The sequence below is a fragment of the Miscanthus floridulus genome, unplaced genomic scaffold (assembly GCF_019320115.1).
Source record: "Miscanthus floridulus cultivar M001 unplaced genomic scaffold, ASM1932011v1 os_2016_2_3, whole genome shotgun sequence".
Taxonomy (NCBI): Eukaryota; Viridiplantae; Streptophyta; class Magnoliopsida; order Poales; family Poaceae; genus Miscanthus; species Miscanthus floridulus.
In genome coordinates, this window is record NW_027098047.1 from 2005 (window position 1) to 23944 (window position 21940).

Sequence of the window (21940 nt, forward strand, 5' to 3'; positions counted from 1 at the left end):
GTCTCCGCCCCCCAATTTCTTGCGTTGTTTCACTGTCAAGGGTCTCGAGGAAAGTAACGGCCAGCAACCGAAATTGAAGGGTGCTGACAAGGACCTGACCTGGCGCGCCCACGAGCGAGCCACAGCCCACAGCTAGCCAGCCTACCAAAAGCGTCACAACAGGTGTCTGCGTCCGCCATGAATTCAGGGAGTGTTCGACTGCCATTATAAACCAGCTTATAAGGCATGGTACAGTATTTTTCTCTCCCAACAAATCAGTCCGTACAAATCAGCACAAGCGGCTTTACGAGCAGCCGAACATAGCCTCAACCAGCCGTCCAGTACATAGCACCCTCTATGAATGAAACACGAACACGGGAGGCGATGAGCATGACGATGCATAATCACATGACTAATTAATATACTGGGAGATGGGAGAGGAGGAGGAGCAATCAGCAGCAGGCAGGCAGGCAGGCAGTCTGGCCTCACCCCTCACTGTTGGGCGTTTGACAATTTGCCTGTACCTGCATGCGCCTCTGAAGATTTTCAGGCACGCACAACTACAAGAAAGGGTACTGTGCTCAGACAGCAATGGGTTTGGCTCTTTGCCCTGTCTCTGCCTTATCCCATTATCCACTCTGGGAGTGGGTGGTTAGCTGGGGCAGGCATCTCATTCTACTGCCCCTGCCCCTTCGGCCTTCCCAAACCAAACCCTCTTCTCTACTTCTACCGTTGTACGTTCTACCACTACCATGGCGTTCTTTCACATGCCTTCGACAAGGGCACCTTCAACAGTGATAGCAGTCAACAGCACCAGTCCCTCTTCTATATATATAAAAAAAAAAGCAGTCCCATGCCAATTATGCTGTAGCAACAAAAATAGAAGCGAACGAATTCGTTATAAACTGCAAAAAATGTTTGGAACGCGGAAATTGGGGGAGTGGTTCGCAACTTGTGAGGAAATTCGAAAACATCCTTTCCTGCCTCCAAAAGAGCCTGCGCCGTTACATCTCTCTTTCCTGCTTCCCATTTTCCAGGATGGCGTCAAGGATATGCTTCTGATACCACGATGGCGAGATGCTATGTATGCGAATGCAGAGGATCGATCCCAATAATTCAGATGTGGGGGTCCAAGAGATCACGGGGATCTACCAATGGAGACGTGCAAATTGGTAGCCACTCGACCCTTTCTTTCTCTCAAGTTTATACCACAGCAAATGGTTCCAAAAGTAGTGAGAACTGAGGACTCACCCCGGCTGGCCTGCAAATGGATCAGTAGATCTTTTTTTTTCAATCATGCTTTACATAGAGTATACCAAGGAGTCATACGTGACATCATATTTCAGTTTCAGTCACTTAAAAAAAAATCAGTTTCAGGAATACAAAACTTTAATGGCTAAAGTTTCAAAGCAATACAAAATCTACAGTAGCTAAGTCAGTAAATTAAGCAAAGATGATTGGATATACTTTATAAGTTCTGTTCATATGTTTATGTATAAACTTGGTCATTGAAAAAATCCAGAATATCTCGCAGGTATGATTGGGTATACCTTATCTTTGTAAGACTAGCTATATCACTTCAATGACATGACCATAATTTTGTTGTTTTTCTCCATACGGATTTATTGATTATTAAAGAAACCTTTAATAATCAATGAACCAATGTGGAGAAAAACTACAAAATTATGGTCATGGTATTAATGAACTGTGAAATTCATCTCCCATGTTTTATGAGATAGTGTGGCAGAACCGCCCGAAATAACACGTTTTTCGAGGCACTCGTCTTTCACTAGACGCTAAGCACCCGAATGTGAGCTATATCGAATAGTTCCATGGAGCACACCCTATGGGAGAACCCAAAAATCTACATTTTTCAATAGGATCATAAATGGGAGAATAAAGCTTACAACATTTTAGCCATTTCTTACGTCACTTTTCGTGCAACATTAGAGTATAATATTTATTGTTTATAACAGCGGAATATAACCAGGTTATCAGAGTTTCAGCGGAAATAAAATCATTTAATGACAAGTCAAACATTAACATGATGATCTGTTATATACATCATAACAGGTTATAAGTTTTTTCATTGTAAAATATTTTGGGTGGAAGTTTTAAATAAACTCTTTGTCCGCAACGTTAAGGAAATCCTCGCTGAGCCCACCAGGAGGTTTCCACGTATAAGTGTCAGCTCCACATCTTCCTGTCACCTGTAACAGGGTAGAACAAACACTGAGTACTCAATTGTACTCCGCAAAACTTACTCGTTAGGAGGAAAGAAAAGACTCCAAGAATATGCAAGGTTGTCTGGCTTGTGGGTTTATTGCATCTGCAGGAAGCATTACTAAGCGTGCATCCTTATATTCAATTTCTTTAGCAGTCATCATTAGGTCATAAACTAACCATTCTATGTAAGCACTTGTGCTACTTTTCAAGTAGGTGGTAAGCAATCAGAACTATTTTACCATCTTTCATATTCCAGTTACTACGGTGCTAGACGGTAGACAAGTCGTACCGGATTACCCGGCGATTCGCGAATCAATGTGCACAGCTGGGTACCCCGAAACATACGCCCCGCTTGTACCCCAGGCACAAGCAGGACAAAACCCACCACTCTCCTGTCAAGGGGTCTATGTCCCCGTCCAAACTTGGACTCCAAGTCCCCACACCTGAGTCTCAGACTCAGTGTGGTGCTTAGACCTCCACCATCCCCACCTCTAATCAGTCGGTCCGGAAAGAGCCGGAACCCACGACAAGAGAGCAACGAGCCTTCTCTACTCCCATAAACAAGTATGTGTTCAGGATAATAAGTTTGTGACCTGACTAGAATCCAATGCAACAGACGGTCCTTAACCGACACAGGCGGAACAAGCACAATCCGAGCCTCGCTCGAATGCCAAACCAAGTCCAGATCCAAGTACCATTCCGCCCGGTCTCTAATTGTCATTCATACATTTTCTATGTGATAGTAATATAATAACAACAATAATATCTTTTCTATCTCTCGCGAGTGACAGGCAATCACTCGGCTTCTATCGGAGTCCTGTAGAATAGCAATATATACGATCCTGTCATACTAGTAAAACTCATAGGATAAGAATATATATATATATATATATATATATATATATATATATATATATATATATATATATATATATATATATGCAAGTGGGTTTCATTCAACTCCTTAAACTTAATGCACAAGCATAAAATAAAGTGCAGAATAATAGGGGTTATGCACCGGGGCATGCCTGGGTAAGATATAACCAAAAGTTAGCATTTCATCATGGTGACAAGATCATCAAGGCATCATCTTTTCCGCTACCTCGGTCAACTCCACGATCCATCGTTGTTCCTATTATGATATACGTGGATGCAACGCAGAGACGCAATTAATCAATGATAACAGCAACTCTATAATATCATTACGCTCTGCGAGCTAACGAGCTAGCTTAATGACTAACGTACTAGTTTACGTATCCACGTCGCCAAGTAATGCTTGTTCCGAAAAATATTTTCGTTCTACAAACCCCCAACTAATTTTTGACATTTGATTGATTAAATATATATTTTTGTACTAGGGCTCATTTAGTTACCTTACCAAACTAATTTTTATGGAGATACAAAAATTACCGTGAGCACCTATATTGTTAGGAGTCTACTGTAAAAATTTCAGGGCCAGTACATCTACCAATTCATCACAATAATTCCTACAAGTTCTTGTTTTACCCATTTTAAGTGCTTCAAATTAATTAGTCTACTCTAGAAAATTCTATGAAACTAAGTGAACAAAATACATTATCAGATAGGTCATGATTTTAGGAACCTAACAAAATTAGTTTCATAATTTTTTTCAGCTACACAAATTTTTCTTGAATTTACAAATTTACCCTAGAAACTAATTTGGAAACGCTTTAGAAAAAGGAAAAGTCGGTGGCCAACGATTTCAGCCCAACAACCAAAACGGCCCGCGATGGGGAGCCTACGCGTGTAGCGGGCCGGCCCAACAAGCGGCCAGCGACAGGGAGCCCACGTGCGCCTCCGCACCTTTTTTGCAGAAAAACCCTCAGCGTAACAGATTATCACGCGACGTCACTAAGCACTATTACACCAGAGACAAGCTTTGCACTAAGGACCCTAGATGTTTCCTCCTTCACAACGGGGAGGTCCCTGCTCTACCCCGCGTTCACTGGCATGGTGACCAGCGGCATGGGCGGCTGCGCTGGGCACCCCAAGCTCGCTACCACGGGGGTAAGGAGCCGACCTTTGCCTACCGCTAAGCGCACACTCCTAGGTAGCAGTGGGGAGCTTAACAGCGCACTACCTAGGGCTAGCCCCAGCGGTGGGCGGAGCCATGCCACGGCGTGCTCGTTTCGGCGACCTAAGGCTCTATCGAGGTGGTGGCGGTGACGGATGAGCACCAGCAGCTCACCAGGGTTCGCGCTGCAGTGGTGGTTGATGCAGAGGAGCGACAAGGTGACCCGGCCATGTGCGCCCGCACCTCACGATGGCCTACTGAGCGTGACACCGGCACACCACCACTCTGATGGCGGACTCCCTGGACAAAACAACACGAGCACCAAGCGGAGGGGTCAAGGCGAGTTCAGGGGTACAAGGAATTGAACTGCTACCAACTCTATGCCCTTACCTCCCTGATTCACCGGTGCGGCAGTGCACTTGGCCGGCAGCAAGAAAAATGCCAAATTGGTGGCCGGCAGTCCACGGCTGGACTCGATGTGAGAGAGACATCTAGCTAACTACCTAAACCACTCGTGAATGCGAGGAATTGCTGCTAAGCTGAGCGGTCGAAGAGAGGGGGAAGAAAAGCGATGGCTCTGCTCATGGTGCGGCCGATGAACGAGCAGGCGAGCGGATACAATCGGATTAAGACGAGTAGGTTCAGTTGGCGACGGCAGTGCAAGCATGTGCACACGAGTGACGAAGTAGTGGGAGGGCTTGGCGCGACGCACTTGAGTTGGAGCAGCCAAGGTCGAGCGGTCTCATCGGTATCGGCTACCGGGGATAGGCGAGGCAGAGGGGCATCACCCTCGCCACAGCGATCGGGGTCATCGACTTAGATGCGACGAACAGAGGGGCCATGCCGGGTTGCGACATGGTAGTTGGATCGAGCGGCGAGACGGGCGCCGTGTCGACCACACGGCGGTCGCCGCGACATCGCCCTGGCCTACCCACGTCGTGGCCGGCAGTGCGCCCACGATGGCCACGCGACAGCAGCCCTGCGGCTAACCCGGCCTCACGAAACATGATCGAGGCTAGCCCAGCGCGCGATAGGCAACCTCCGAGACCGGCCCACGGCACGGCCAAAGCCATGAACGGCCAGGCAACGGCAGCGCACGGTGACCGCGAGCTCGGACCGAGCGGCTGCTATCAGTGGCGTGCACGAATTTTAAAGCTCCAACCAAAACCAACCCAGCTCGGTTGAGACCAAACCAATTTGCCAACGCTCAAGAGGGTCCTAAAGGCTATCCCAAATAGCATCAAACGCAAACTTAGATGAACTATCGAGAGAGATAGAGACACGCCAAAATAGGTTCGTCAAAGTAGGCGCTGATTCACGAACGGAGCGCCAAAACCTGACCGCAACGCGTTCTAACAAAGTTTGGAAAATTTTTATGAGAGCAACGTGATCTCCAACACGACTTTGACCTACACCATGCTCATGTACTCACTTTGGTACAACCAACAGTGCAAAAACACGAATCTAGTGTTTAAGAAATTTAATCAAAATTTAAATGCCAAAACGGCATCGTCATTAGGTTTTCAGACGACCATTTTAGTTCTAGAGGTTGGGATTAAATTCCAACTTCAATCAATGAGCTATCAAAAAAAACTATTGAACAACATTTATTTACCAAAACAAAGGTTGCATTGTCATCTACCAAGTTTGTACTTCCAACTTTATTTAAGTGCCACATACATGTTCTATAGTATTTTTGCTTAATAAAAAATGGTTTTAAACCCTAAGTGATATAACATGACTATTGAATCAACTTTCGTTTAGCACTTTTGTTGATCGTTTTGAGTTACGGAAATTGATCTACACACTTTATCACATGCATTGACACATAAACATGATGCTCATGACATAGTTTAGTAAGTTGTTTAAGCGGTAACACCGAGAATGTTACAGATAATCCGCAATGATAAATACAGTAGGGCATGTTTAAGAGCTCAATGGTCGGATGTTCAAAGCCCCAACTTTTTGCCATGATGCTTCTACCCTAGTCAATGCAACTGGCATTACTCTAGCTCGCATAGCTATTGGCACTGGTGTCAACCTCATCATCCAGTGAAGTTTTGCCTTGTGTGCACCACCACTGGTAGTCACCACCGGCTTGCAACTTAGGCACCTCGGTAAGCTAGGAAACCATTTTGGTAAATCCAGAGCCCAAAAATCGTAACTCATTGGAGTTGTTCTCCATTCAACACCAAAGATGAAGGACATGTTGCATAGCAAATCAATTGTACCTAAGGGCTTATTTGGATGCAAATGTACCTACCTTAATCTGTATCTAATGAAGTGAACTAGAGTGAAATTTAAACTAAATTACACCTCAAGCCACTCCGACACATAAAGATTGAGGTACATACGTGTGTATCCGAATAAAGCCTCGATTCCCAAGTGGAGAAACACGTCCAGACTAGACATTAATACCAGTAGATGAGGGTCTCGTGCAGAGGTTCAAACCAAACACGTCCTTAAATTTACAGAGACCAGTAACTCTCGAAACAGTATAGTCCTGCGTTAATTGTATTATTATTTTCCTCAAAAAACTGCATAGTAATTGTTACAGAAAAGTGGGTAGCCATCATGAAAGTGATGGTCAGGAAAGTGGTTCGTGTGTCCTCCACAGCACACCACTTTTTACTGTGTGATAACGTGTGTAGACCCAGAGTTTTGTGTACGAGCCCTCGTGACTTGTCTGGTGCGCACGTGGCGTCTCCACAGCCACTACCTCGGTCTCAGACGTGAAGCACTATGGCGAGCGAGCCTTGGCATCTTCATCTCATCGCATCTCAGGCCTGGTCTAAATTCAGGTACAAAGTTTCGAGCTATCGGGTATCTTACGGGGAGTCGTACGGAATATTCGAATAATAATAAAAAATAAATTATAGAATCTATTAGTAATCAACGAGACGAATTTATTAAACATAATTAATCCGTTATTAGTATATGGGTTACTGTAGCACAACATTATCAAATCATGAACTAATTATGCTTCAAAGATTCGTCTCACACATTAGTCACAAACTGTATAATTAGTTATTTTTGAGTCTATATTTAATACTACATGTATGTGTTAAATATTTGATGGGATAGAAAATAAACTTTAAGAGGATAAAGTAAACGAGGCCTCACTGCAAGGGTAGACCACACAAGGAAAATGACAGGCGAATTTGCTCTTCATTTTTGTGACCACCAACCTGGTTTTCGGGTGCACACCAAGGAAAGTAACTGCTTCTCTGTATGAAGCATTACCTTTCTTGCTGTCTTCATTTTCGGGGTATTAACCTTGTAAATTGTAATGACTTTATTCTGAACGAGGTCTGTAATTTTGCAACTGTGCTGATTTATTTCCGTAATAAAAATATCACAAGCTGTTCTATCAATCATTGCTTGAATTATTGACATTTTCTCTAATTGCGTATCGTTTTTCTCTTTGCCTAGTCATCGTCATAATGAAACTGTGTGCTGGAACATGGGATCAACTGATTTGATATCACACTCAAATTAGTTGAACTATGCTTAAGTGCTTCGCCATCTAGTACCAGTTTTGTGAAAACCACTGCATCACCGGTGACTAGGATACTTGGAGAAACCAAATTGATGACTCATTGTATTGTCTAGGGCAGAACACTACTGTGTGCGCATTGATTGGTTACTTAATTAATCTTCAAACTCCTTATTTGGTGTGAAAATAAAAATGCAAATATTCTTTTTTGTGCATTTTGGTATGTCTATGTGGTTTTCACTATGACGAAGCAATGAATCGGAGATTGTGAAGATTTAAGTTCCACTTTTTTTATATAAAAATACACCATGTTCAGTATTTTTTAAAGAATCTTACGTTACATATATGAAGTAACATTAAAAAAACACTTGGAAAAAATCCAGACGCAAAAATTTATTTATGCACAAAGAAAAAGAAGTTCCAATAAGCCGAGAGAAGCTTTAGATACCTTTTTGGCCACCCATCATATACTCTGTCTTCTTTTCTTCCCTATAAATTTGTGAACCTCTCCATATCACATAGAGAGAGAGGGAGGGAGGGAGGGAGGGAGACAGGAGAGAGGAAGACAGAGAGAGATGCGGTAACCCAAGAACTGCTCTTATGCATGAAGCAGCCATAAGCATTGCTATTAGGTGCTGATTCCCCTCTTGTTCTTTGTTTTCTATTTCCCCCTCTTGCTCTTCTTCTTCGATGATTGGCTGGGAACTACATCTTGGGATTTCTTTTTTCTCGCTTTCTTTTGTTATTATTGGCCTTGCTATGGTCATGTGGGTGATTCTTTGCCTGTTTTGTCTGTGAGATGGCAAGCATTTATTTGTTCTTTTGGGCCACTGGATTAGCTGTGAGTTTTTTAACCCCCTGCCTTATCCTGAGCTCAGTCTACTCATATTGCATCAGACAAAAAATGGCAAACAGTTTCCATGAATATGGCTGTTCATCAAAATCCTTAGTACCAGGTTTAATCTCTTCAAACTAGCGAAATTTCTTAAAAGTTGGTTTGGTCCTTGAAAAAAGCTTGTTGGCTGAGCTGGTGGGATTATGGAGTAGAGTTCTTTTTCTGCAGTTTTGTTAATAGACCTGAGGCACCCGACTTGAGGAGAAATTGGAACCTGAACCTGAAAGATTTGATTCTGACGTGCATTCAGAGAATCGATTTTTCTGTTTCCCAAGGAATCCTCAAGTCGATTGTTGCTAGCCAAGCACTCTTGTGTGCATTCTCTCCAAGATTTGTGGATTTCAGTGCAACTGAAGCCTCTCGCGCTCTGTTTCATCAGCATCTCCTGCACTTTTTTCCAGGGTTTCATGCAGGGCAAAGCAGCTGGTTTCTGCCGCCTGAACGCCGCCGGAATCTGCGAGGCCTTCCCGAGCAGCGTCATCGAATAAGGCAGCCGGCACGGCAATGCCGGTTCCCCTTGCCCCGTATCCGACTCCTCCGGTGCCATTCACGCCGCCCAATGGTAAAATCTTTTTTGTCCCCCAGTTACCACCTCAGATGTGCACAGGGTAATTTTGGCATGCAAGGAGTGTTGCTAGGTACCAAGAAATGCTGGGATGTATGGAAGTTATATAAAAAATAAGTTTGTTTTTATCAAGGCGTGTTAATCATACAGTTCAGATGCTGCTTAATTTTGGCTACAACCTTCAGTTTCTGGTTCAGAACATGCAGCAGTTCCTTCTGCTTGGTAAAACTTTTATGTTTTTATGTAACAAATTGCCCAAAAACTGTGGGAATGGACTGTGGAGCTTTATCTGCTGACTTTGATGTTGCAATGCATGAAAGGGGCCTTTTTGAAACAGAGGTTCGATTATTGTGTAGCAGAAAATTCATACACGAAGTGTCCTTTGTCCGTCCTGCAATTTTCAGGGGGGCAAAGCCAGCTTGTCTGCACCGGATGCCGGAATCTCCTCATGTATCCAGCTGGTGCGACGTCGGTCTGCTGTGCAGTTTGCAGCACCGTCACCGCTGTGCCGGCTCCAGGTACACACATGAATTACCTTCGTTTCGGTTTGAAGAATTTGCGAGTAAGTAACACGGCATCTGAACATTGAGCCACATTTGTGCGTGGAGAACTAGTATCATACTGTCCATTTCGTCTTTCTGTTCTTTTTAACCAGCTGAGAAGTAGCATTTGCTGTATCCATAAAGTTTTGCATCTTGCAAACTATATATACACATAGGAGATGAGAGCTTTTATTCACTACAGAGATCTATAGTTGTAGGTTTCATGATAGTTCAGGGAGATCAATGGGGACAAGTTTGTTTGCCCTCTGAAGCGTTGCAATTCTGGTGCAGTAGCAGTACTGGTTGTTGGCCTGAAATGTGAATTTTCTGCAGGAACTGAGATGGCACAGTTAGTTTGCGGAGGATGCCACACTCTCCTGATGTACATACGTGGTGCTACTAGTGTACAATGTTCTTGCTGCCACACTGTTAACCTGGCTATGGAAGGTATTAGACCTATGAAGCTTCAATATTATTTTTCCTCTCAGTTGGAAGAAGTATATTCTGTGGCTTTGATTCCTGTACAAAAAAAAAAAAATCCCACTTCTATATATTGTGCGGTTTGGAAACTCTAACAATCTGCCAATAGCATTTTAACATCATAGACTTGGCCTATCTTGAAGTCATAGTCATTGAAATTGGTTAGATATCCTAGAATCACTGGAGTTGAGTGAATAGTCTCATAGAGCTACTTTACTGTGCCAAGCATTTACTGAAAGTTTCACAAGGATTTTAGTCCCATGACCCATTCATCAACTTGTGAACTTTGTCAAAAGAAAAAAAGCACATCACGTTCAGAAATTCTATAATTGTTCAGAGTTCAGAAAATAAGTGCTCAGCTCATTCTTAACATTTCCAGTGACGAACGGTTTTCTTGTTTCCCATTGCAGCAAATCAAGTTGCGCATGTAAACTGCGGGAACTGCCATATGCTGCTCATGTACCAGTATGGTGCTAGGTCTGTGAAATGCGCAGTCTGCAATTTTGTGACATCAGTTGGGGTAAGTATTCATCCATCAGGGTGCACTTAACAATAATGTTGTAGAAGATTAACATCATTTCACTGTTATTCTTACGGTAAAACAACTTGTATTTCTCATGAGAATTTAAAATCAACCACCAATTTTCACTCTCTTCAGGCTTCACCTGGTGCAGAGCAGAAGCCTAGCAGCTGATAGTGTCCCTGAAAATACTGAGATCACCTATGAAGGCAGCTTCTGAAAGGATGCTTTGAGTGCACATGTATAGAGTTCTTCCCTGAAGCAATTCTTTTTTTTTTTTGGTTCCTCCTCATCTCCATTCTCCCCCATCCACTTCTGCGTTCTTTCGATGAATCTGGCGAACCCGCGGAATAAATGAGAGTTTTGGAAATAACTAGGGCTCAACCTCGTCGACTTGTCTGTAAAATCAAATGAGACATATATAAGCCTATGGTATTTTCTTTGTTTCTTAAATGTTTCTCTGACTGCACTTGGATCCAAACCTTCTTGTCCCCCCCCCCCCCCCCCCCCCCCCCACCCCACACACACACCCCTTTTTTTTTCCAAAATGCATTCAGCATGGTTTCTCTTGAGTTTAACTAAGAAACTAGTGCATGAGCTTATTGGTAATACAAGTAGGGATGCAAGTGGTGCATGAGCTGATTGATCTAAACCGCGCTAGCCTGTTTGCATCTGAGTACAAGTGAATTGCCCATCTTTACCCCATCAGCTGAGACGTTTTGAGTCAGGAACAACTAATCTGTGCATAGTAGCTCAATAAACTGATCCTAGCCCCGGGGAACATCGACACCGTTCTCAACATGGCATACATGAAAGTGTTGAGATCAGAGGGTGCATCGCAACAGAAGCGTTTGTTGCTTGCCGTGGTACAGGCCTGAATGCCTGATTGACTGCTGGGCTGGACACCCTCTGTCTGATTCTTTATCAGACTATGATTGCAGGCTTGGCCCTCTCCTAGCACTAGCAGCAGCAGGCAAAGATGCCATGTGGCTTGTTTCAACTCTGCAGGCAGAGGTCGACGGACAATGCCTATCAGTGTAGGATCAGTGATCCAGCTATTGCTATGTACGGATCGTCACAGTTTCAGAGAAAATAGTGCAATACCTATGCCCGGACTGTCACAATTCAGCGAAAATTGTGCAATACTGTAGTTCAGAAGGCAAACACACAATGATAAAGGCACAGTCATAGGTGTTCGGTCGAGTAAGCAGTTGAGGAGCAGACAGCACAACGCCTAGATTTCCTAAACCTAATTTCTAAGGGCGTGTTCGGCTGATCCAGAACTGAACTGATTTCGACTGATTAATAGTGTTCTGTGAGAGAGAATAAGCTAAAACAAGTTGAGACTAGACAAGGAAAACATGTTAATTTCTTTGCAGCACTGTATCAACACCACTTTCCAGCTTTTGGACAGCAGACAATAGGGAGTGTTGATCAAGACGCTAATAGGCCATAGCCAGATCTTGATCTGTAAGATGACTAGTAGTTTTTGTGGATCTTTGACAGGGGAACACATCACTTCTTTTGGAGCAGAGGAGCAGATGCCTTTTTCAATCCGTATATGCTGTGTCACAATAATGCACGACAAGAAAGCTCGACGGCCCTATAGCTTATCTTAGAATCAACCCTACTTTTTTAATAGGAACAATATTTTTTTCTCACAATAAATCAGCCCTACAAATCAACCGCAGCAGCAATAAATCCTACCAAACATGGCCTTAAGTTTTGCGTAACAAACATGTCTGGTTCGCAAATAGTGCATGTAGTGACCATCGCTTAAACAGGAAAAGTTTTATGCCCATTGGAACATTATCTAAAACACAAACTAGGTTCAATACTTATTAGAAAAACTTAAAGGATGTGGCACCTGCACCTGTGCATTGGTGTGCTAGTTTGGACTATGTAAACCAAAAAACAGATACAGGCGAATGTGAAGCTCTCCATATGCTACACAATCAGGCACATATTCTCTGCAACTCGATGTAATTGCACGGTTGGATATATATAAAACTTGGAACCACTACTGTCTGATATCAATCAAGCCTCAGAGAATCGTGCATTGGTTTCTTTGTTCTGCAGGAGATATCGTGGCCGGTTGAAACCTGTTTGGATCAAAGCTATCCACACCGTACTGCCACAACAGAAGATGTTCATGTAAGCAAAAGAAACAAATGAGCCACCCCCATAAAAATTACAATACCCGAGAGGGCATCATACCTTTTCTCTCATTCTTTGGCTCCACGCGTCATTCCGGATTGGGCGGTAGTCGAGATTGGGCACCCTAGGATCAGCAGTAGTAGCTTGCTGATTCACCAATGGCTGCCGTATTCCAGACCTTGCGCCGATGTACTCATCGTCACTGTCATAATCAGCTTGATTGCCCGACTGTACTATGATAGCTACAGTGAACAACAATGCCTGCATAAAGAACAACAAACAGTTTGCTGCTATTACTTCTAGCTGGTGAAACATTGCATGCTGTGATGATATTTCAGTTCCATGAAGCAAAAATCAGAGCTTGACGGGCACACAAGAAACAATTTAACCGATACTAAACAAATGCGTGCAAGCTAAGGCTAGAAATTTTTCATAGCAGGTACTATTTTTTTCACAGAAGCTCAAATGTATGCAAATTTCTTTCAGTTTCACCTGAAACCTCAACTCTTTCTAAATATGTTCTAATCAGGTCCATTCTAGTTGTCTAACATTACTACTGCCTAGTATATGTTTGAGGCATGACAGATGCCCAGGGTCTATATCTATACTATGATAAAAACCACTCCCATTGTACAAGCCTAGTGATTAAAAATCATAATAGTATAACCCAAAAGATACATTCTCAAAAATCTATATGCAAAAGTTAGAAAGCATGGAATTTACTTTATTTGTCCCTAACAATTTAACCTAGTAACCTACAACAAAAACACCTGAAGTGAAGCAAGCAGGAATGGAATAAGAGAAGCAGCGTAAAGAGTATATGAAATATTTATAGGGACCATCCTGTACACTCCCATAATAAATATACCACCAGGTTATATTTTGATAAACTTCGTAAAATTGATTTACCCAAAAACATGGGCGGAGCTATAGTCATGAGTGTGGGTGCGACCGCACCCACGTCAAAATTAAAAAACAGTAGAAATGGCCAAATTTTCACCATATTTGCACCCAAATATTATATATCCTCACACCCACAAGGCAAACGCACCCTCCTCAGATTTGCTCTAGCTCCACCACTGCCCGAAAAGGCTCTAAATTTAGATAAAGTAACAAGGTACTGAGCTGTAAATCCCAACCAATTTTCTCTACTGCTTCAGTTCATAATTGTCCTACTGCTAACATTATTGTTTCCCATGTTTAGAGTATAATGCTCGTATGTAAAACAAACTTAGTACATAAGCAAAATTGCTTGATCTCCTAAATGCATGTACCAAATTACATCCAACATTCCAAGGGCTTTGCTTTTACCTCAAATATAACAGCTCCAAATGCAACCCATTTTGCAATTCTCCAATTCTCTTTCAAAAAGCTGTACATCATGTCAAAGTTTCCTGTTTTGTCAACTGGGATGACCTGCAATGCAAAATTAAATTCAATAAGAAAAAAAAAAATCATGCACCACAGAGTAGAGACAGGATCTACAGTGTACTCACCTCTTTCCAACTATGGTTGAAGAAAATGAAGCCTCCTGCACCAAGTTCGACCAGTATGAACAAAATAATGAGGAATGAGTACTATTCCAGATGTCAAGGAAAGAATGGTATGCGACCACAGAAAATAAGTTGTTGCTAATGACCTAATGGGGGACTTATACCAAAATCAGCAAGTAGGGAACAGCAAAGCATTACAAAGTACACATGAAACCTTTTTGTAGTTAATTATTAATCAAGCCTTTGAACATTAGTTGCATCTTGTGTGTCATGTCGGTCAAACATAGAACAACGATGGTCCCATACTTCAATGTTCCCTGAGGATATGAATTCATATTAATGATTATTATGGCTGATTCCTTGCTCCACTGAGCACAACTACTTGATAATTGACAAGACAGTAACAGAAACCAAATTGGATATGAGCACATCACATGATATTAGGTTCATAAATGAGTCTAGAATTAATGAGGATACAATTGACAAGCAGCATCCATTTCTAGCTCCAGCACAACCAAAGATCGATGTGATAAAGAGTATAGCACCGACACCAATGAACGCAAAAATAAACCTGCAGAAGATTTAAAACAAAGTATGAAAAAAAGAGATGTAAAAGATGATACACAAAGCAAAACATCCTATCAATGGTGCAACTTCATACATGATCACTGCAATTATACAGCGCTTCAATTGTAATGCTGAGATCATATAGTACGAAAATACATAATCCTTTCTGTAGTAATCTTATTAAGATTGGGGTGTTCCTATACAACAACAACAACAACAAAGCCTTTAAGTCCCAAACAAGTTGGGGTAGGCTAGAGTTGAAACCCAGCAGAAGCAATCAAGGATTGGGGTGTTCCTATGAGAAGCAAAATTAAAGATTGTGATGTATATCAATTCTATATCTATAAAGTTGAAAACATATAATATATCATTTCCAGAAGTTAAAAAGAATACAGTATATAAATTTCAGGTAGTTTTTTTTTTACGGGATATCAATTTCGGATAGTTATAAAGGAGTACAAATTGGGGAAAATATCCATGATGGCAGAAATTCCCAATATAGTGAAGTAGCTAAGGATACCACCAGAAAATGACGAAAAGGAAAGGAAGATCTGTACCTGGGCTATACAGTACCCACATGCTGTGCGATTTTGTAAGATTCTTGCCACGACTACATGCAATTGAGTAATTATTATTAAGTTGCAAGATCCACATTTATCTATACATAAACATGCCGGGTGTTCTTATAAGCACCTAATGATCTAACGACACACTGGTGGGTAGTGTCCGCTGCGTCTCCTAAATAATAAATCGCAGATGCCACAATCAACAGGTGCATTATATATTTACCATTATTACGGATGACATCTTACACATTGTCACCGACAGACTGACATGGTACTTTTTATACGACTCACATCGTTATGGTAACATAACAGAGGAGATCAGTCGTCACGCACGCACCAGGCACTGGAGAGCCTCTCGGCGGTCCCATCCGACAGGGACGCATCGACAAGGAGCAGCAGGGGCCTCCCGAGCCGTACGAGCTCGCCCCCGCCGGGCGGCACGGCCGCCGGCGACGGCGACGGCGGCGCGGGCGGCGGGAGCGGCGCGACCTGCAGCCACATCACGAGCAGGTAGGCGCCGTAGCCCACCATCGCCAGCCCGACCGCCATGACGACGAGGTTGAGCAGCTTGAGAACGCACTCGAAGAAGCCCCGGCACGCCATGGCCGGCCGGCGGGCGCTCCTCCGATCCCTCCTACGCGCGCAAGGGGCAGTCGGGAACCTCGTCGCCTCACGCCGGAATCTCGATGACCCGGCGGCCCCGGCGCATCAACGATGGCGGCGGATTCGGCGGGACGGAGGCAGGCGGCCTTGGACGATCCCGTCGTCCGCCGAAGTCGGCGTTCTGGATTGGTTCAGGGCAGGAGACCTCCAGCAGCGAGGAGGGGTCGCGGCGAGGCAGGGTGGGCACTGGGCTCCGTTGGCATGTTGGGTGGTTTCGGCGGATTGGGGGAACTTGTCGGGTTCGTTTCTTCTTGGGCAGTCGGAGGAGAAGATGGAAGGGAAATTGGTTGTGTATCCAAATGTCACGATCTTCTTAAAATATCATCTTACGTGCTTATAAAATACCACTAAAAGATTAAACCATAAACTTAAAATATCATTCCATTAAAATAAAATGATAGAAATGACGAAACTGAAAGTAGCCTCTGTCACGTCGTCACGCGCCTTACGAGTTGTTCTCGTGGACGCTTGCCGTGAAAAGGAACGGCTCCTGCGGCGCCACCGGCAACACGTGGCCTAGCGCACGTGCTTGCGCACATCCTTGTCGTCCCGACTCTCGCCCGTCTGGTCCTGCCCCACGCCGACGTCTCTCCCCAATCCCGATCTGTGTGTCTGTAACATGCGTGGAATGGAGGAGGAGGGCCCCTACAGCGGGACGTCATCAACCGCATCGGCGACATCAAGGCGCTTGGCAGCTACGCCCTCGTCTCGCGCCGCTTCCACACGCTCATGCTGCTCGTCGACTCTGTCTTCGTCCGCGTCGACTGCATCATCCCGACGACCCACCGCCCTCCTTCTCCTCCTCCTCCTCCTCCTCCTCCGCTGTACCGGACTCCTCGCCGCACCAGGGGCTAGCTGCGGGCGCGGCGCGTTCATGCACATCGCTCGCGTCCTAGTCGATGGCATCGTCACGCGCTCGGCCAGATCCTGGCCCCGTTTGCTTCGCTGAAAAAATAAGCCGAAACACTGTTTCAGCTGATTTGTTGTGAGAGAAAAACACTGTTCTGGCTGAAAAAACAAGCTGAAAAGTACGGATTATAAGACAAACGAACAGGGCCCTTGTCCCCTGCCGCGCGCGGGTGTCTCCTGGCGCTCCAAGCCACTGCCCGTGCCCGTCATGGACGTCTCCCACCAGTCCTGGCGTGCTTCTGATCACTGGAACCTGCTAGCGCTGGTGGCCTGGTGCAGCGGTTCTACGAGCCCACGTCCTGGCGCATGCTCCTATAGTCCTATCTGGTAAGGACGTGCGCAAGCACAACCTGCGGGCGCTGCACGTGGTGGCGGGGTGCCGCAGGAGCTGTTCCTGTTCGCGGCGAGCATCCGCGACAACATCGCGTACGGGTGCGACGGAGGCTTCCGTCACTCCCGTGACTTTATTTTAACAGAATGCTACTCTCAGTTCACGGTTCAATCTTTCAGTGATATTTTACTGTAACACCTCTGGTGTTACGATCTTGTTTAGCACCACGATTTAGGCCTAAGTAAAAATTTTTGAAACGAGTTTCTCGGATTTTTTATTTAAACTATACTCCTACGTATAAGAGTGGCGCTAAGTGCAGTGGTAACATGTCCCTATCTGTCGTCTCTGCACCAGACTGTACAAGTTGATCGGCTGCTTCTCTCTTGCTTGCGAAGCTGGTGGTCTGGTCCGAATTTTATTTGGAGCACGTGGTTCTGCCCCCTGCCCTCGCCATGTCTTTTCACGTTCTATGCGCGCATAGTCGCGCAGCTGACGGACACACTGCGTCATCCTTCCCTATCCCCCAACGTCGCGTCTATGAATTTGGTGGCGAGCCACGCACGACTCCTCGCTCTCACCCGCACGCGCAAGCACACCGAGTCCCGCTGCTAGTCGTGCCATCGTCACGCCCCGCTGTGGCTGCCCCTCAGCCACACCGGTCCTGCAATCCCAGCTTTTGCTTTTCCCCCTGCTCCTCCGCAGCTCCACGACACGCCGAGCCGCCTCACCCCGCCGGTGCTGGCCCGTCCACGTCGGCCGCGCTAGACCTGCAGCCTCCCCGTGATGCCCCTCCCGTGCGCCCGCACCATCGTTGTGGCCGCGCCCGTCAACGCCCCAGCGCCGCCCCCTTCCGCAGCCACCCCGAGGCGCCCATGATCCGCCACCGCAACACCCGTCGTGCTGAGCCCGGTCGTGGCTCGCGCCTTCCCCGCGCCGTTCCATCCCCGCTCCTCCGCGAGCACCGGCACCCTCCTCTTCTTCTTCCTCGTGCCGCACGCCCCGCGTTGACGCGCGCCGCGTCCTCCTCCTCGACGGCCGTAGCTCCATGCCGCCATGGGGCTCCGCCTCCAACGCCTGGTCTTCCTAGTGCCGAAAGGGCCTGCCGTCGTCGGCTGTCGCGCGTAGGTGCGCCCGGATCCCACGCCGTGTCCCCGCTCTGGACAGCTACCGGCTCATCGTACGGCTGGCGCCTGTGTCGCCTTGGCCTGCTTCCCGCGCCCTAGGCCCTTGCTTGCCTCGAGCCGAGCTCCGCACGACGCCGAGCTACTCCGCCTCGCCTCGCTCCTCCGTGCCGCCGTGGCCACTTCCTCTGTCGCCACCGCACGCGTGAGCGCGCAAGTCCACAACGCGCCCGGGCTACATAGACCCGCGCCGCTCCACTTTCGCCGTCGTCACGTCCAAAGCCCAGCGTAGCTCCATGCCGCCGCTCTGAAGATGAAGTGAAGGGTATGAATCCAAGCAGAAATTTTGTACAGGGTCCTTACTGCGAAATACGTGACTCATTTAAATAGGACTCTAGACCTAGGGTTGAATAGAGAAAAATGCAGGGTTATTTTTGCAAAATCGCTAGGCCGGTTTGGGTAGGCCGCGCTGGGCCAGTCGGCTGCCATCGCGCTGGGCCGGCTTGCTGGGCCAAACTCGCCGTCCGTGTTGGGTCGCCGCCTGCTCCGCTGGCCCGACCTGTTGCCACCCGCCTGGGCCGCCGCGTCCCTTACCGTGCCGCTGGGCCGCGCCTGGTTAGCAGGTCGCGCGCGCAGTCGCTGGGCCGCTTGTGCCTGCATGCCTGGTCCGGTTTGTGCCTGCGCGCCTGGGCCGCCGTTCGCGCCGCGCCCGCTGGGCCGATTTGGTTGTCGTCGGTCTTTCCATTTTTCTAAATGATTTTCTAATATAGGTTTTCAGTTAACTTGTAAAATTCATAGAAAATCATAAAAATATCAAACCAGTTTTGTTGAGTTCCTAAAATCATAATCTATCTAGTAGTGTAATTGGTTCATCTAGTTTTAAAATGTTTTCAAGGTTCCTGTAATTATTTTAACATGCTTAATATCGTTAAAATGTAAACTTGTAGGAATAGTTGTGATAAATTGGTAATAATGTTGAATCTGAAATTTTTACAGTAGGCTCCTAGCAATATTAGGTACTCACTGTAATTTTTGTAGCTCTAGAATAATTAGTTTGCTAAATAGATAATGATGTCCTATTGCGAATAACGATTAAATCGATAGAATGGAATAAAGAAACAACTTGGGTTTGTATAACTAAAACAATTGTTGGGAAATAACGCCTTGTTCGACAACATGGATACGTAGCTTAGTACGTTAGTCGTTAGAACTAGCTAATTGACTTGAAAGGCGTAAATTGTATTTTACAAGTCACGGTTGCAGTTGGTTATTTACATCTATGCATTTGCATCAAAGCATACCATATAGGTACGATGATGGATCAACAGATCAATTGAAGGATGATTGAGAATTCGAGGATGGTGTAATGGTATTCTCTCCAGGAGATGATGCAATGAGTTTTCTATCCAGTTGATGGTGGATGATCTGAAGATGCAAATTCTAACTTTTAGTTATATTTTACCTAGGCAAGCCCCGGTGCATAACCGCTACTTTTCTGCACTTTAAATTATAATTGTGCATTAAGTTTTCAGGAGTTGAATGAAATCCACTTTAAATTATATATATATCCTATGAGTCTTACTAGTATTACATGATCGTGTAGAATGCTATGCTACAGGACTCCGGTAGAAGTCGAGTGATTGTCTGTCACTCATGAGAGATAGGAAATATATTACTGTATTATTATCACTTGGAAAATATAAATGGTGAAAAGGAAAATGGTGATCGGGCAGGGATATGGTTTGGGTATTGGTGGGTGTAAGAGGTTGTATCGCCGCGGACGCGGGGCATAGCTTGGTTACATTGCTTTCCCTGTCTGTGTCGGTTAAGGACAGGTCGTTGCATATGACTCTAAGGCAAGTCACAGACTTATTATCCCGAGCACATACTTGGGTATGGGCGATTGGAAGACTTGTTGCTCTCTTGTCATGGATCTGCCTCTTTCTGGACCGAATGTCTTGGTGGTTTTTGGGTTAGGAGGTCCTTGCACCGCACTAAGTCCGAAAATCAGGGGCGGGGGCTTGGAGTCCTAGTTTAGATGGGGACATAGACACCCAAGATATGAGGGTGATGGGTTGGTCCTACTTGTGCCTTGGGTACAAGCAGGGCGTGTGTTTTCGAGGTACCCAGCTGGGGGCATTGATTTATGAATTGTCGACGTTCCGGTACGACTTCTCTTAACTCTAGCACCGTAGTAAGAACTGAAAGATGAAAGATAGAGAAAGGAAATCTGATTGCTTACCACCTACTTGAAAGTAGCACATGTGCTTACATAGAATGGTTAGTTAATGAACTAATGCACTGCTATTAAAATCGAATATAAGAACGCACATTTAGTAATGCTCCCTGCAGACGCAATAAACCAACAAGCTAGATAGCCTTGTATATCCTTGGAGTCTTTTCTTTCCTCCTATCGGGTAAGTTTTGCTGACTACAATTGAGTACTCAGGGTTTTATTCCCTCTGTTGCAGGTGACAGGTGGAGGCTAGAGCTGATCTTTGTGTGTGGATTCCTTCTGGTGGGCTCAGAGAGGATTTCCTTTACGCTGCGATCATAGTTTTTATTTATAACTCTCACTAAATATTTTTATAAATAAAAGTTTATAATCTGTTGTCATAGTTTACATATCACTGCTTCATCATGCTATGAATAGATAATTATTTTCACTATAATTCTGATCACATGTTTATATTCTGCTGTTATCTGAAATTGTTCATAACTCTAATAATATGAGTACATTCTGTCGTTATAATAATAAATATTGTACTCTGATGTTGTATTAAAAGTGATGTAAGAAATGGTTAAGAATGATGTAAGCTTTATTCTCTCATTTGTGATCCTGTTGGTAAAAATGTGGATTTTTTGGTTCTTCTCTGGGATGTGCTAGACGGAACCGTGTAACTTAGTGTTCTCCCTTGAGTGCTTAGTGTCTAATAGAAGACGAGCACTCTTGGGAGACATTAGATTATGTGGTTCTGCCACATTTATGGAGCGTCAAACTTTCGATGATATTTTATAGAGATCATGATCTTTAGATGCTACGCAACCAATTTTCATAAGATGAAATTACGTTGGGAGTGGGTCACTACGTGGCATGCGTTTTTTATTCTCCTCGTAAGCCACAATGAGTTTATTAACCAGGAGTTACAATAATAAATCACTTTATTATAAACCAAATATACTTTGGTGAAAAGATTACTCTGAGACCTCACGGCATATAATTAACTGATTGTCGCATGACTTTAAATCTCCTCTTTTCTGTCCTAAAATAATACAATTTTAGATCTGATTAAAGTTAAATTATCTTATGTTTACTTAAGTTTATTAAAAATAGTATCAACTTGTACGACTTGAAATAGGTGTCTCATGGAGAATCTTATAGTATTTTTTCAGTA

At 44.7% G+C, this 21940-nt stretch overlaps 2 protein-coding genes across 3 annotated transcripts; one reads left to right on the top strand and one right to left on the bottom strand.

Annotated features, from left to right (window-relative positions):
* Window positions 1-8237: 8237 nt before the first annotated feature.
* On the top strand, window positions 8238-11191 carry LOC136534509 (protein LSD1-like). Of its 2 annotated transcripts, XM_066526934.1 has the most exons (6): window positions 8238-8368; window positions 9033-9193; window positions 9601-9714; window positions 10072-10185; window positions 10629-10738; window positions 10877-11191. In XM_066526934.1, exons 2-6 carry the CDS (start codon window positions 9136-9138, stop codon window positions 10910-10912), a joined length of 432 nt encoding a protein of 143 aa, XP_066383031.1. In that variant the 5' UTR covers window positions 8238-8368; window positions 9033-9135; the 3' UTR covers window positions 10913-11191. The 2 variants fall into 2 exon arrangements, with proteins under 2 accessions (XP_066383031.1, XP_066383030.1); XM_066526933.1 differs by lacking the exon at window positions 8238-8368 and having other exon boundaries at window positions 9038-9714.
* Window positions 11192-12481: 1290 nt separating this feature from the next.
* LOC136534508 (tobamovirus multiplication protein 2A-like) lies at window positions 12482-16492 on the bottom strand. The gene is made up of 6 exons (XM_066526932.1): window positions 15859-16492; window positions 14866-14959; window positions 14392-14472; window positions 14207-14311; window positions 12956-13156; window positions 12482-12869 (listed from the first exon to the last, which is right to left on the bottom strand). The coding sequence occupies exons 1-6, from the start codon at window positions 16122-16124 to the stop codon at window positions 12783-12785; spliced, it is 834 nt and encodes a 277-aa protein (XP_066383029.1). The 5' UTR covers window positions 16125-16492; the 3' UTR covers window positions 12482-12782.
* Between the last annotated feature and the right edge of the window lie 5448 nt (window positions 16493-21940).